This window comes from Callithrix jacchus, chromosome 8 (genome assembly GCF_049354715.1).
Source record: "Callithrix jacchus isolate 240 chromosome 8, calJac240_pri, whole genome shotgun sequence".
Classification (NCBI taxonomy): Eukaryota; Metazoa; Chordata; class Mammalia; order Primates; family Cebidae; genus Callithrix; species Callithrix jacchus.
In genome coordinates, this window is record NC_133509.1 from 25,082,378 (window position 1) to 25,095,256 (window position 12,879).

A 12,879-nucleotide genomic window follows, 5' to 3' on the forward strand; every position below is an offset into this window, starting at 1 on the left:
GTGCATGCTCCTCTGGCATATGGCTTCTGAATGAGCTAAAGCACTCTTAAATCTTCACAATTCTGTGAATTCACTGTTAGTTGTTTCCACTTTACAGATGAGAAAAATGGAGGTTTAGAAAATTTAAAAGCTTGCCCTAATTGGAGAGCCAGAAAGTAGCAGAACTAGGGCAGCTACAAGCCTGCCATCCTTCTATTTCTTTATTTTTTAACTGACAAGTAAAATTGTATGTATTTATCAATGTATAACATGATGTTTTTAAGTACATATACACTGAGGAAAGGTTAAATCTAACTACTTAACATATACATTATCTCATATAGTTACCACTTTTGAGGTAACAGTCACTCTCTCAGCAATCTTCAAGATGTATCACACCTGTAATCCTAGCACTTTGGGAGGCCAAGACAGGCAGATCACTTGAGGCCAGGAGTTTGAGACCAGCCTGGCTAACATCGTGAAACCCCATTTCAAATAAAAGACAGAAAAAAAAAAATTAGCCCGGCATAGTGGTGCACATAGCCTGTAGTCCCAGCTACTCAGGAGTCTGAAACATGACAATCACTTGAACCCAGGAAGTGGAGGTTGCAGTGAGCTGAGATCAAGCCACTGCACTCCACCTTGAGTGACAAAGTGAGACTCTTCTCTGAAAAAAAAAAAAAAAAGAATATATGGTCACCGACTATAGTCTCCATGTTGTACAACAGACCTCTAGAACTTATTCCTCCCAGATGCATTTTGTATCCGTTGACCATCATCTCCCCAAACCCACTCCCAACCACTCTAGACCCTGGTAACTGCCATTCAACTCTACATTTCTATGAGAGCAATTTTTTTAGATTCCACACGAGTGAGATCATGCACTATTCATCTTTCTGGTCCTGGCTTATTTCACATAACACCCTCCAGGTTCATCCATGCTGGTGCAAATTCTCTAGGGCTGAATAGTATTTCATTATGTATATATACCACATTTTCTTTATCCACTCATCGGTTAATGGACACTCAGGTTAATTCCATATCCTAGCTATTGTGAACAGTGCTGCAATAAACATGGGAGTGCAGGTATTTCTTGAACATACTGATTTCATTTCTAAGTCAGCATTCTTGATAGCTACCCTTCCCTGTGTTCAACAGAGCTGGCTGTTGAAACTTTCCACCATCTATGTGGACCTGACCACCCTCTTCCACATTATTAAGAGGCTCCCGGCTGCTAGTCTTTGCTTCTAATGCCTTTGGTCTATGCTTCCCCTCCCATCTACCAACCACTTGCACTTTTTTTTTTTTTTTACATTGTCATGGACAGTTGTAAAAACATGTCTTAATGTTCATACCCCCTTTTTTCCTCATCAGTAAAATGAATTTTACCTTTGCTGCTACACAATTTTTTTTACTCCTGCTAGGTTAAGTCCCATTTCAAATAATGGAGGTTTATCTCTACAGGCTGGCTAATCCTATGCAGAAATGAGGTGTTACCACTGAATAGCTTTTATGCCAACAGTGATTTTTAACAGTTATTCTTTTAATCAATTAAGTGAATCCCATCAGTTCATTTGTAGATGTAAATAAAAGGCTTTAATGCTGCTTTCCTTGAGTAGCTGGTTTGTTATTTATTATATATTAAGTTAAGCTTTCCCATCCAAGCTTAGACATTCAGCCAACCCTTTAACTATCAAATTCACTTCAGGGCTCCATCCACACTACCTATGGATGTTTCCCAGCATACCCCTTGCTTGATAGACTTGGCTTAATTCACACCTTCCCGAACACTCATCAGGGTCACTTTACTTGTTCCATACTTCTAATCAGTCGACAAAGAACTAACCTGCATCTTCTAAAAACTTCTAAAACGCTTGTTACTAGAATAAAAAAGAATAGATTAATAAAACAAAAATAGAGCAAAATGAAAGAAACTATTAGAGCAAGAATTCCTTAAAATTCAGAATTAAATACAAACAAGTTTATTATCGACAGAGTAATTTATGAAAAAATTTTCATCTCTGATTTTCTTGGGCTTTAATGTGAGTAAAATAATTTTAAAAGTAAATCAGTTCTACCAAAAGTGTGTCATACTGGCCTCTGTGAATCACCTGTTTGAATTAGTCACATCTCCAGTAACAAGTGTACTTACTTTAGATTCTCCCAAAGGAACCTAATATCCACCGACTAGCCAGAATTAAAAACAAAACAAAATTAATCAATAAAATGAGCAGTTAATGATAAATAAAAGTAACTTACCTACTTCAGTGAGTTGATGTCTTTCTAATGCTAAATTCTTTGGATCCTTAATAAAATGAAAGGGTTGTATTTTTATTCCTTCAATTTGAGGGAATAATAAAGCAAAACCAGATTCTCCAATTTCTATTTCCTGAGGTCGATTGCTACCTGATCCCATTGGAGTCACTAGAGAAAAATTTAAACAGTTTCACCAATAGATTCAGTAAAAACTAGATAACTACAGTTTAGGTCACTCAGATAATCATCAAGCTAACAAGCCACTACCTGAGTAAAAGTTTCCCAGCTCTGACAGTTTGAGGGTGTAGTGCCATGTTTGCAATTGAACTTTCAAATAGCTCAGAAAGAATTTTCTTATAAGCAAAGTGAGAAAAAATAAATGTGGCAAAATGTTTCAGCTGCTGAGCTAGATAAAGGGTATATGGACATTTATCATGCTATTCTATTATTCTTTCAACTTTTCCATAGATAGGAAATTTTTTTCAAAATAAAAAGTTGGGGGATAGTAAATACACTTTCACAGCAATTCCAATTTTTAAAAGTTTACCCTAAAAATATTTCACAATTATATCAAGTATATGTATAGTCAACTATTGTATCATATAATTTTAAATAGAAAATGAAAAACCTGAATGTCCCACACTGGTATGCAGATTAAAAATTACATTGATAGAATATGGCCATTAAAATGATGACAAATATATATTTATAGACATGGAAATATGTTTGTAATATGCTCTGAATTTTAAAGGTAGATATTACAGATTGAATTGTGTCATCCCCTCCTCACTGCCTACCCCAAATTCATGTTGAAACCCTAACCCCACCATGTGACTATACTTGGAGAAAAGGCCTTTAAAAGATAGTTAAGATTAAATGAGGTGATAAGGGTAGGGCCCGAATCCAACAGGCCTAGTGTCCTGAAAAGAAGAGGAAGAGACACCAGGCAGGCTTATGTACAAAGAAAAGGCCACGTGAAAGCAGCTGTAAGCAAGCTTCAGAGGGACCATCCCTGATCTTGGACTTCAGCCTCCCAAACTGTGAGAAAATAAGCTTCCATTGTTTAAGCCACCCAATCTGTGGTATTTTGTTATGGTAGCCCTAGCAGACTAACATAGTAGGTTACAAGTCTAAAGAAAATTATATTCTGTGTTTTTGTTTTTTTTTTTCTGAGACGGAGTCTCACTTTGTTGCCCAGACTAGAGTGCAGTGGCACGATCTCGGCTCACTGCAACCTCCACCCCTCCAGGTTCAAGAAATTCTCCTGATTCGGTAGCTGGAAGAACAGGCGTCTGCCATCACGCCCGGCTAATTTTTCTATTTTTAGTAGAGATGACGTTTCACCATCTTGGCCAGGCTGGTCTTGAACACCTGACCTCAGGATCCACCCACCGTGGCCTCCCAAAGTGCTAGGTTTACAGGCATGAGCCACCACACCCAGCCCATTCTGGTTTATATTTACATACATATGGAAATAAAGGTTAACATCATAATAGAGTGGTTAACTCTGTGGTGCTTAAAGGTACCTTTTTTTTGCTTTTGCTTATCTGAATCTTATAATTTTTCTTTTTCTAATAATAAATATTACTAGTATAAAGAAAAACAAACTTTTTGTTTTGAGACAAGAGTCTCACTCTGTCACCCAGGCTGGAATGCTGTGGTGCAATCTCAGCTCACTGTACCCTCTGCCTCTTGGTTTCAAACAATTCTCCTGCCTAAGCCTCCTGAGTAGCTGGAATTACAGGCATGAGCCACTATACTTGACTAATATTTTTACACTTTTTAGTAGAGATGGTGTTTCACCATGTTGGCCAGGCTGGTCTCAAACTCCTGACCTCAAGTGTGATCCACCTGCCCTGGCCTCCCAAAGTGCTGGAATTACAGGTGTGAGCCACCACACCCGGCCAAAAGGAAATAAATTCTTTTTTTTAAAAATGTTAAGCCTTTTAGAAACCAAAGCTACAGCAACTGAACAAATAATATTCATTTGTAAACACATGAAATCCTTTTGACCTCACTGTACAAGACTCTTAAATTCAGATAAAAAAATTTTTCAATGAAGATTAAAAATAATAACTCAGTAGAATACTACTGAGTTGAAACAAAAAAACATAACAGCGGCCAGGTGCAGCGGCTCATGCCTGTAATCCCAGCACTTTGGGAGGCTGAGGTGGTGGATCACCTGAGGTCACCAGTTCGAGACCAGCCTGGCCAACATGGTAAAACCCGGTTTCCACTAAAAATACAAAAATTAGCTAGGTGTGGTGGTGGCAGGCAACTGTGATCCCAGCTACTTGGGAGGCTGAGGCAGGAGAATCACTTGAACCCAGAAGGTGGAGGTTGCAGTGAGCTGAGATCATGCCATTGCACTCTAGCCTGGGCAACAAGAGCAAAACTCCATCTCAAAAAATAAAATAACAGCTAACATTTACTTATTGCTTTCTGTGTCTCCCTAGTGTAAATGCTTTCCAAGTGTTAACTCATTAATCCTCACAACCCGCCAAAGAAGGTACTGCTGTCATCGTCTCCACTTCCTTGATGAGGACAGTGAAGCCCCATGAAGTTAAGTAACTTGCTCAAAGTCCTACAGATATTAATTGGCACAGCTGGCATTCCGATCCAGGTATCTAACCACTGCCTCATTACTGCCTCAACAGAATCTCTCCTCCCCCAATTAGCTACAGAAAAGAATCAAAAACAATAAAAACCAGCAAAATTTACCAGCAGCAATCAAGCATAGCAAGGGGCATAACCTCGCGCTACAGAAGTCAAACAGTGGTAGCAAAGCAGAGAAACAGAAGTTTCCTAATAAGGCTCATCTTTGCTCCTAACCCCAGCCCATCTCACCCCCACCCACCAGAAACAATACTGCTTAAACTGACAAAACTCTGAAAATGCCCACAAATACTTCCTAATTTGGAGGGAGGCAAAATGAGATCTTTCCCTTCTTATGAATGACTACTAGATATGCATTATCCAGGTAGCCTTGAGATAAGAAATACTAACCAAAATAACTTAATAAACATTAATATAAGTCAAATATAATGCCATGGTAAATATGACTAACTTTACTGTATTTTACATGGCCAGAAATATAAATGTGGTTTTTAGCTACAAATAATTCACCAATCCAAAGGACTCCACATTAATGCAAGGAGGAAATCATCGAGTTGCTAATTTCTCTCACCTACAATTCCTGGGGTCACAATCCCAAGGACCTGGCATCGTTTGGGGAATAGCTTCTCAAGGGCAAGTGCTGTTTCCATACTAGTTCTTTTCCTTGCTGTAAAAATACAGTAGCAAAATGATTAACTATCATCCATTTTAAGTCAAATCTGAGAATGAAAAAGTAAAAAAGCAAATACTGGAAATCTTGAAGTTACTTGACACCAGAATGCTCTACATAAAGGTCTAAGAGCTTAGATTAAAACAAACACTTTACCTGTTTTGGCCCTGGTTTTTAAATTCTAAATCTGATCTTTTGCATCACTAGCCTGCCTTTCCCCTTTGTTCATATATTGCTTTTGCTCCAACGATGTCAAATTTAGCAGTAACAGCTGAATTTTAGATTTGCTACTGTACGTTTCTGTTCAGCTGATATTGCAGCATAACTACTATCTGACTGCATAAACAGATAACTGGATTCAAATGAGACAATGAGAATCCATTATCTAAGTCTAACTTGGGGCATCAGTGTGCCCATCTTGGATACCATTCTGCCGTTTCCCTCAGCAAGCCAAAAATGCACCATTTCCATACGTAACTTTCGTAAATGAGACTTCATGTTCCAATACAGTAAAATGCCTGAATAGCCAAAGTCATACATCCTATTTTAATAATAAAAGGTGCCTGGAGAATTAAAGCATCTCGAAATGAGAAAAACACCTTTTTAACAAATTTGTTTCAACTGCAGTACAAGGTTTAGAAATCAATCTGAAGCAGAAAGGGTTTGTCAAGGTTCAAAGATAGATTTTTTTCACACATACTACAGGTGGCAGTCGCAGAGCCTCAGACAGTCAGTTAACTCTCAGGATGAGTACAATATTGAACTCCAAACAGAAGGCACATAATGAAAAAAACAGAAACAAAACCTTTTCTTTTGATATTTACCTCTCTTATGGCCACGACACTCTTCCAGACTAATGAAAGTTTCTGAATCAGCCATGTAAAGAACTGTATGTGGTAAAATGCGAACATTCTGCAAAGAAAAAACAAAAAATTGAAATTGGATCCCAGGAATCCATGAATGCTTTTGCATGGTCCCTTAAAATATCCCAAGTCCACAGTGCAATCAAATGAGAACTCAGGATTAAGAAACTCACTCAAAACCACACAACTACATGGAAACTGAACAACCTGCTCCTGAATGACTACTGGGCGTAAATAATGAAATTAAGGCAGAAATAAATAAGTTCTTTGAAACCAATGAGAACAAAGACACAACATACACCAGAATCTCTGGGACACAGCTAAAACAATGTTTAGAAGGAAATTTTATAGCACTAAATGCCTACAGGAGAAAGCAGAAAAGATCTAAAACTGACACCAAAACATTTCAATTAAAGGAACTGGAGAAGTGGCTGGGCATGATGGCTCATGCCTGTAATCCCAGCACTTTGGGAGGCTGAGGCAGGTGGATTACCTGAGGTCAGGAGTTCAAGACCAGCCTGGCCAACATGGTGAAACCCTGTCCCTACTGAAAATACAAAAAATTAGCAGGGCATGGTGGCATGTGCCTGAAATCCCAGCTACTGGGGAGGCTGAGGCAGGAGAATCAGTTGAACCTGGTAGGCGGCACTCCAGCCTCAGCAACGGAGACTCCATCTCAAAAAAAAAAAGAACTAGAGAAGCAAGAGAAAACAAATTGAAAACCTAGCAGAAGATGAGAAATAATAAGATCAGAGCAGAACTGAAGGAGGTAAAGACACAAAAAACCCTTCAAAAAAATCAGTGAATCCAGGAGCTGGTTTTTTGAAAAGATTAACAAAATAGCCCACTAGCCAGACTAATAAAGAAGAAAAGAGAAAAGAATCAAATATACACAATAAAAAATGACAAAAGGGATACTACCACTGATCCCACAGAAATACAAACTACCATCAGAGAATATTGTATAGACCAAATAAACACAATAAAAAATGATGGAGGGGATATCACCACTGATCCCACAGAAATACAAACTACCATCAAAGAATATTATACCTCTACACAAATAAACTAGAAAATCTAGAAGAAATTAATAAATTCCTGACACATACACCCTCCCAAGACTAAAGCAGGAAACAGTTGAATCCCTGAATAGACCAATAAAAAGTTCTGAAATTGAGGCAGTAATTAATAGCCTACCAACCAACAAAGGCACAGAACCAGACAGATTCACAACCGAATTCTACCAGAGATACAAAGAGGAGCTGGTACCATTCCTTCTGAAACTATTCCAAACAATAGAAAAAGAGGGACTCCTCCCTGACTCATTTTAAGAGGCGAGCATCATCCTGACATTAAAACTTGGCAGAGACACAACAAAAAGAGAAAGTATCAGGCCAATATCCCTGATGAACATCGCTGTGAAAATCCTCAATAAAAAAACAGCAAACTGAATCTAGCAGCACATCAAAAGCTTATCCACCACAATCAAGTTGGCTTCATCCCTGGAATGCAAGGCTGGTTCAACATACACAAGCAAATCAATACATGTAATCTACCACATAAACAGAACCAATGACAAAAACCACGTGATTATCTCAACAGATGCAGAAAAGGCCTTTGATAAAATTCAACACCCCTTCATGCTAAAAACTCAATAATTCAATGCTATCCCCATCAAGCTACCATTCACTTTCTTCACAGAAGTAGAAAAAACTACTTTAAATTTCATATAGAACCAAAACAGAGTCTCTGTATAGTCAAGACAATCCTAAGCGAAAAGAACAAAGCTGGAGGCATCTTGCTACCTGACTTCAAATTATACTACAAGGCTACAGTAACCAAAACAGCATGGTACTGGTACCAAAACAGATATATAGACCAAAGGAACAGAACAGAGGCCTCAGAAATAATGCCACACATCTACAACCATCTGATCTTTGACAAACCTGACAAAAGCAATGGGGAAAGGATTTCCTATTTAATAAATGGAAAAAGCCATATGCAGAAAACTGATACTGGACCCCTTCCTTATACCTTATACAAAAATTAACTAAAGATGGATTAAAGATTTCAACGTAAGACCTAAAACCCTAAAAACCCTAGAAAAGAACCCAGGCAATACCATGCAGGACACAGGCATGGGCAAAGACTTCATGACTAAAACACCAAAAAAAAGGGCAACAAAAGCCAAAATTGAAAAATGAGATCTAATTAAACTAAAGAGCTTCTGCACAGCAAAAGAAACTATCATCAGAGTGAACAGGCAACCTACAGAATCAGAGAAACTTTTTGTAATCTATCCATCTGCCAAAGAGCTAATATCCAGAATCCACAAGAAACTTAAAACAAATTTACAAGAAAAAAATAACCCTATCAAAAAGTGGGCAAAAGATATGAACAGACATTTCTCAAAAGACATTTATGCAGCAAACAAACATATGAAAAAAGGCTCATCATCACTGGTCATTAGAGAAATGAAAATCAAAACCACAATGAGATACCATCTTACGCCAGCTAGAATAGTGATTATTAAAAAGTCAGGAAACAACAGATGCTGGAGAGGATGTGGAGAAATAGGAATGCTTTTACACTATTGGTGGGAGTGTAAATTAGTTCAATCATTGTGGAAGACCGCGTGGTGATTCATCAAGGACCTAGAAACAGAAATACCATTTGATCCAGCAATCCCATTACTTGGGTATATACCCAAAGGATTATAAATCATTCTAGTGTAAAGACACACGCACACATGTTTATTGCAGCACCGTTGACAATGGCAAAGACTTGGAACCAACCCAAATTCCCATCAATGACAGACTGGATAAAGAAAATGTGGCATATATACACCATGGAATATTATGCAGCCATAAAAAAAGATGAGTTCACGTCCTTTGCAGGGGCATGGATAAAGCTGGAAACCATCATTCTCAGCAAACTAACACACAAACAGAAAACCAAACACCACATGTTCTCACTCATAAGTGGGAGCTGAACAATAAGAACACACTCCCCACAGGGAGGGGAACATCACACACCAGGGCCTATTGGGAGGTGGGAGGCTAGGGAAGGGAGAGCATTAGGAGAAATACCACTATGGCACATATATACCTATATAATAAAATGGCACGTTCTGTACCTGTATTCCAGAACTTAAAGTATGATAAAAAATAAAAATAAAAAGTATCACCTGGTCCAAACTGCTGGTACTCTACCTTCTTTCAGATCAATGTTGGCATTCTGAGTCCATCTACTTCTCATTTACTTTTCACTCATGCTCTTTCATTTTCATTTTGTTCTAAGCACCTATTTCTTCATTCTAGCCCTCAAGAAGTTCACTTTCATAATAATTGAAGCTCTTAGAACATAAACATCAAGTACCAGCAAAAGATGCACTTGCTTTATTTGAACAGGCATCACAGTAACAGAAAAATCTCAGAACTGGGAAAGGTATACAGGCTGTATCACTCCTCTTTTCACTGGTTATCAAATCAAATACTCCAAGCCTCCATATCCAGCCTTGCCAGCAAGTTTCCTTCAGGGCCCCTTAGCTTACTGTTAACATTACCCAGACACACCTACTTCCCCATATAATCTCCTGTTGCTCTCTTCCTGTGGAACTTAAGACTGTTTCCCTCTAGAGACACCTTAAGCGCCACCTCCTCTCCAAAACCTTTCCCTAAACTCCCCCAGTATTCTGGACCTCAGATGCAACATCCCTTACCCGCAGTTAATCTTATTTGTGCCCTATCTTCCCTATGAGCTGGGCTTATTCAGACTCACCTGTTTTCAACTGAACTTTCCAATTAAAAACAAGTGGCAAAGTAGCTGAATTAAATGAAAAGGATGAAGATATTTTTCTAAGCTAGCTATTTTCAAAATTTTTTTACTACCAAATAAAATATAGTACTTAGGATATAGCAAAGCCTCACTATTGGTTAAATGGAAAAAAAAAAAGTTGGTCCATTATAATTTGGGGGAATGCCAAGATGTTTGGATATATAGAATACATTCTATATAAACTAATAAAAGGGACAGGATGATAACCTGTAGGGCCCAGGGCTGCCCAAGATCTACGGATATGGTTTCCTTGGTCCACACAGCATTTTCAAAAAACATAAACTGAATGCTAACGTTCAAATTCCAAAATATTTTTTACATAAATGTGGATTTCCAGATTCTTTTTAAAAATTGGACACAATGGCAACACTTAGACTATGTGCCTCTTAACTAAGGCTAAACAGAAGCAAGCCTTTCCAGTCTGCCATGGTGCTACCACTCTGTTAAGCTACCCGACCCTCTTCAGCTACCTGCCTGACCTTCGAGTCATCTGAGTCTGTGATGCCTGGTATAATGAGGAAAGGAAACAGAACTCAAGAGATTTAGGGGCCAGGTCCAGTGGCTCATGCCTGTTAATACCAGCACTTTGGAAAGCTGAGGTCAGCAGATCACCTGAGGTCAGGAGTTTGAGACCAGCCTGGCCAACATGGTGAAACCCCATCTCTACTAAAAATACAAAAATTAATCAAGTGTGGTGGCACATGCCTGTAGTCCCAGCTACTCAGGAGGCTGAGGCAGAAAAATCACTTGAACCTGGGAGGTGGAGGTTGCAGTGAGATTGGGCCACCACACTCCAGCCTGGGCAACAGAGTGAGAAAGTCTCAAAACACATACACACACACACCCAGATTTAGGTCTTAGGTCACAGTGGCCACAAACTGGGAAAATAACCCGCATCAAACTTTTAGGCCTCAGGTTTCCTATTCCTGATTAAAAGTCTGGTCCTGAGATTTTATGAGTTTCCCTTTCTAGCAGCCACTGAAAAGCAATTGCTGAATTTTCCTTCCTAATTCACACTAGAAGCAGTGACATAACAAGCCTCAATATGAAATGTTCTCAAAGCACAGTGTAAGAAAGCTAGCACCACATTTCACTGTTCAAAGAAGTTACAAATGGCAAGCTGTTTTATAAAGCTTTTGGTGGACTTGCACCACCACACCCATATTTTTGTAGTTTAATATTTTTATTTATATATTTAATATTTTTTCAATATTTTAATATTTTAAATATTTATATTAATATTTTTAGTGGAGACAGGGTTTCACCATGTTGGCCAGGCTGGTCTCAAACTCCTGACTTCAAGTGATCTGCCTGCCTCAGCTTTCCAAAGTGTTGCGATTTCAGGTGTGAGTCACTGTGCCCAGTGGACTTAAAATATTTTTAATAGAAAAGTTAAATCAACTTTCTTTATGGCTATAAACGTACCCATTGTCCACTAGATAACTTGGAAAACACAATCAGTAAGTGTGATTTAAGCAGAGTTTTCGTGTGTTTGTCTCACCAGCAGTTTACTACAATGCAGCACTCCTCTAAGGGCATTACTGAACTCTGTGAAGTTTAATAATGATACTAATAAAAGTATTTAATAGACCTCTATTGAGCACTTATACTCCCTGTACTATAGGTAATGTGTCATATGCATTACATTTTCATTATTGAATCCTTACAACAACTCTATAAGAGCACAGGAAAATTATTATTTTTCTTTTCATTTTATGGAGATGGCACCCGAGGCTCAGAGAGGTTAAGTAGCGTTTTCAAAGTCATCCCACTGTACACCAAAGCTAGGGTTCACAGCTAAGTCTGTCCGGCTATACAGCCACTACAATGTATAAACTCTTAAACCTACAGGAAAATAATGCCTGCTGGGGTAAAAATCTGAAAACGATGACAACGGAGAGAAAAGTTTTTAAAACATTAAATAGAAACAAAAGCTAACATTCTGGCTTTCTTTTCTACTCTCTTTTTTGTCTTTAACAATGCAGATGATACTAAATATGTAATTTCCCAGTCTTTTCACTTTTAAAATCAACATTTTCTCGTCATGAATGTACTTGCAGTTTATAATTTAATAACGTCATTACATTAACATTAGCTTTTTAGTATCTCTTATTATAAATGATGCTCCAGAGAATATTTTTGAGGAAAAGTCTGCCTGTACTTTTAATTTTTCCAAATGATAAACTTCTGGAAAGAGATGGCAAGAGTTGGGACAAAGTGCCAGAGAAGAAAAGTTTTCTAACAAGCCTGCCTTTGGATACTGGCCAGCTCCCTGGGATGAGAGTTCCAGAGCCCAAACAGGGTAAGGAGAAAGACCACCCAAGGAAGGGGGAAACAGAAGATTGGTTACGTATGGGGCATTGATGTAATACCTAAATACATTAAGAATGATGAGAACCAGGTTTCCCATTGCCCAAAGGGAGATACAGATACGAGCAGAGACAAAACTAGAAAGCATCCTGCGTTTGATTCGAAAGGTTGCACCTGTGTGAACTCATGAGTTTCCACACAGAAATATAGTTGTACACATGTGTATACATATATGCTGATTATATACACACATATGCATGTATATACATATATTCCTTGGCTCTAATGACTGAGCTTTGGAGCAGCAAATCCTTCAATGGCAAGGAGTACATTTAGAGAATCTAGATC

General features: G+C 38.3%; 1 protein-coding gene across 2 annotated transcripts in view; it reads right to left on the minus strand.

Annotated features, from left to right (window-relative positions):
* FBXO22 (F-box protein 22) overlaps nt 1-12,879 on the minus strand; it is a 31,598-nt gene that overhangs the window by 16,641 nt on the left and 2,078 nt on the right. Inside the window, exons 3-5 of one of the 2 annotated variants that reach the window (XM_002753359.6) lie at nt 6,346-6,433; nt 5,423-5,518; nt 2,239-2,403 (exon numbers count right to left, since the gene is read on the minus strand). In XM_002753359.6, coding sequence (XP_002753405.3) covers nt 2,239-2,403; nt 5,423-5,518; nt 6,346-6,433 — 349 coding nt within the window. The remainder of the gene's footprint in view (nt 1-2,238; nt 2,404-5,422; nt 5,519-6,345; nt 6,434-12,879) is intronic. The other variant, XM_078333974.1, reaches the window with a different exon arrangement.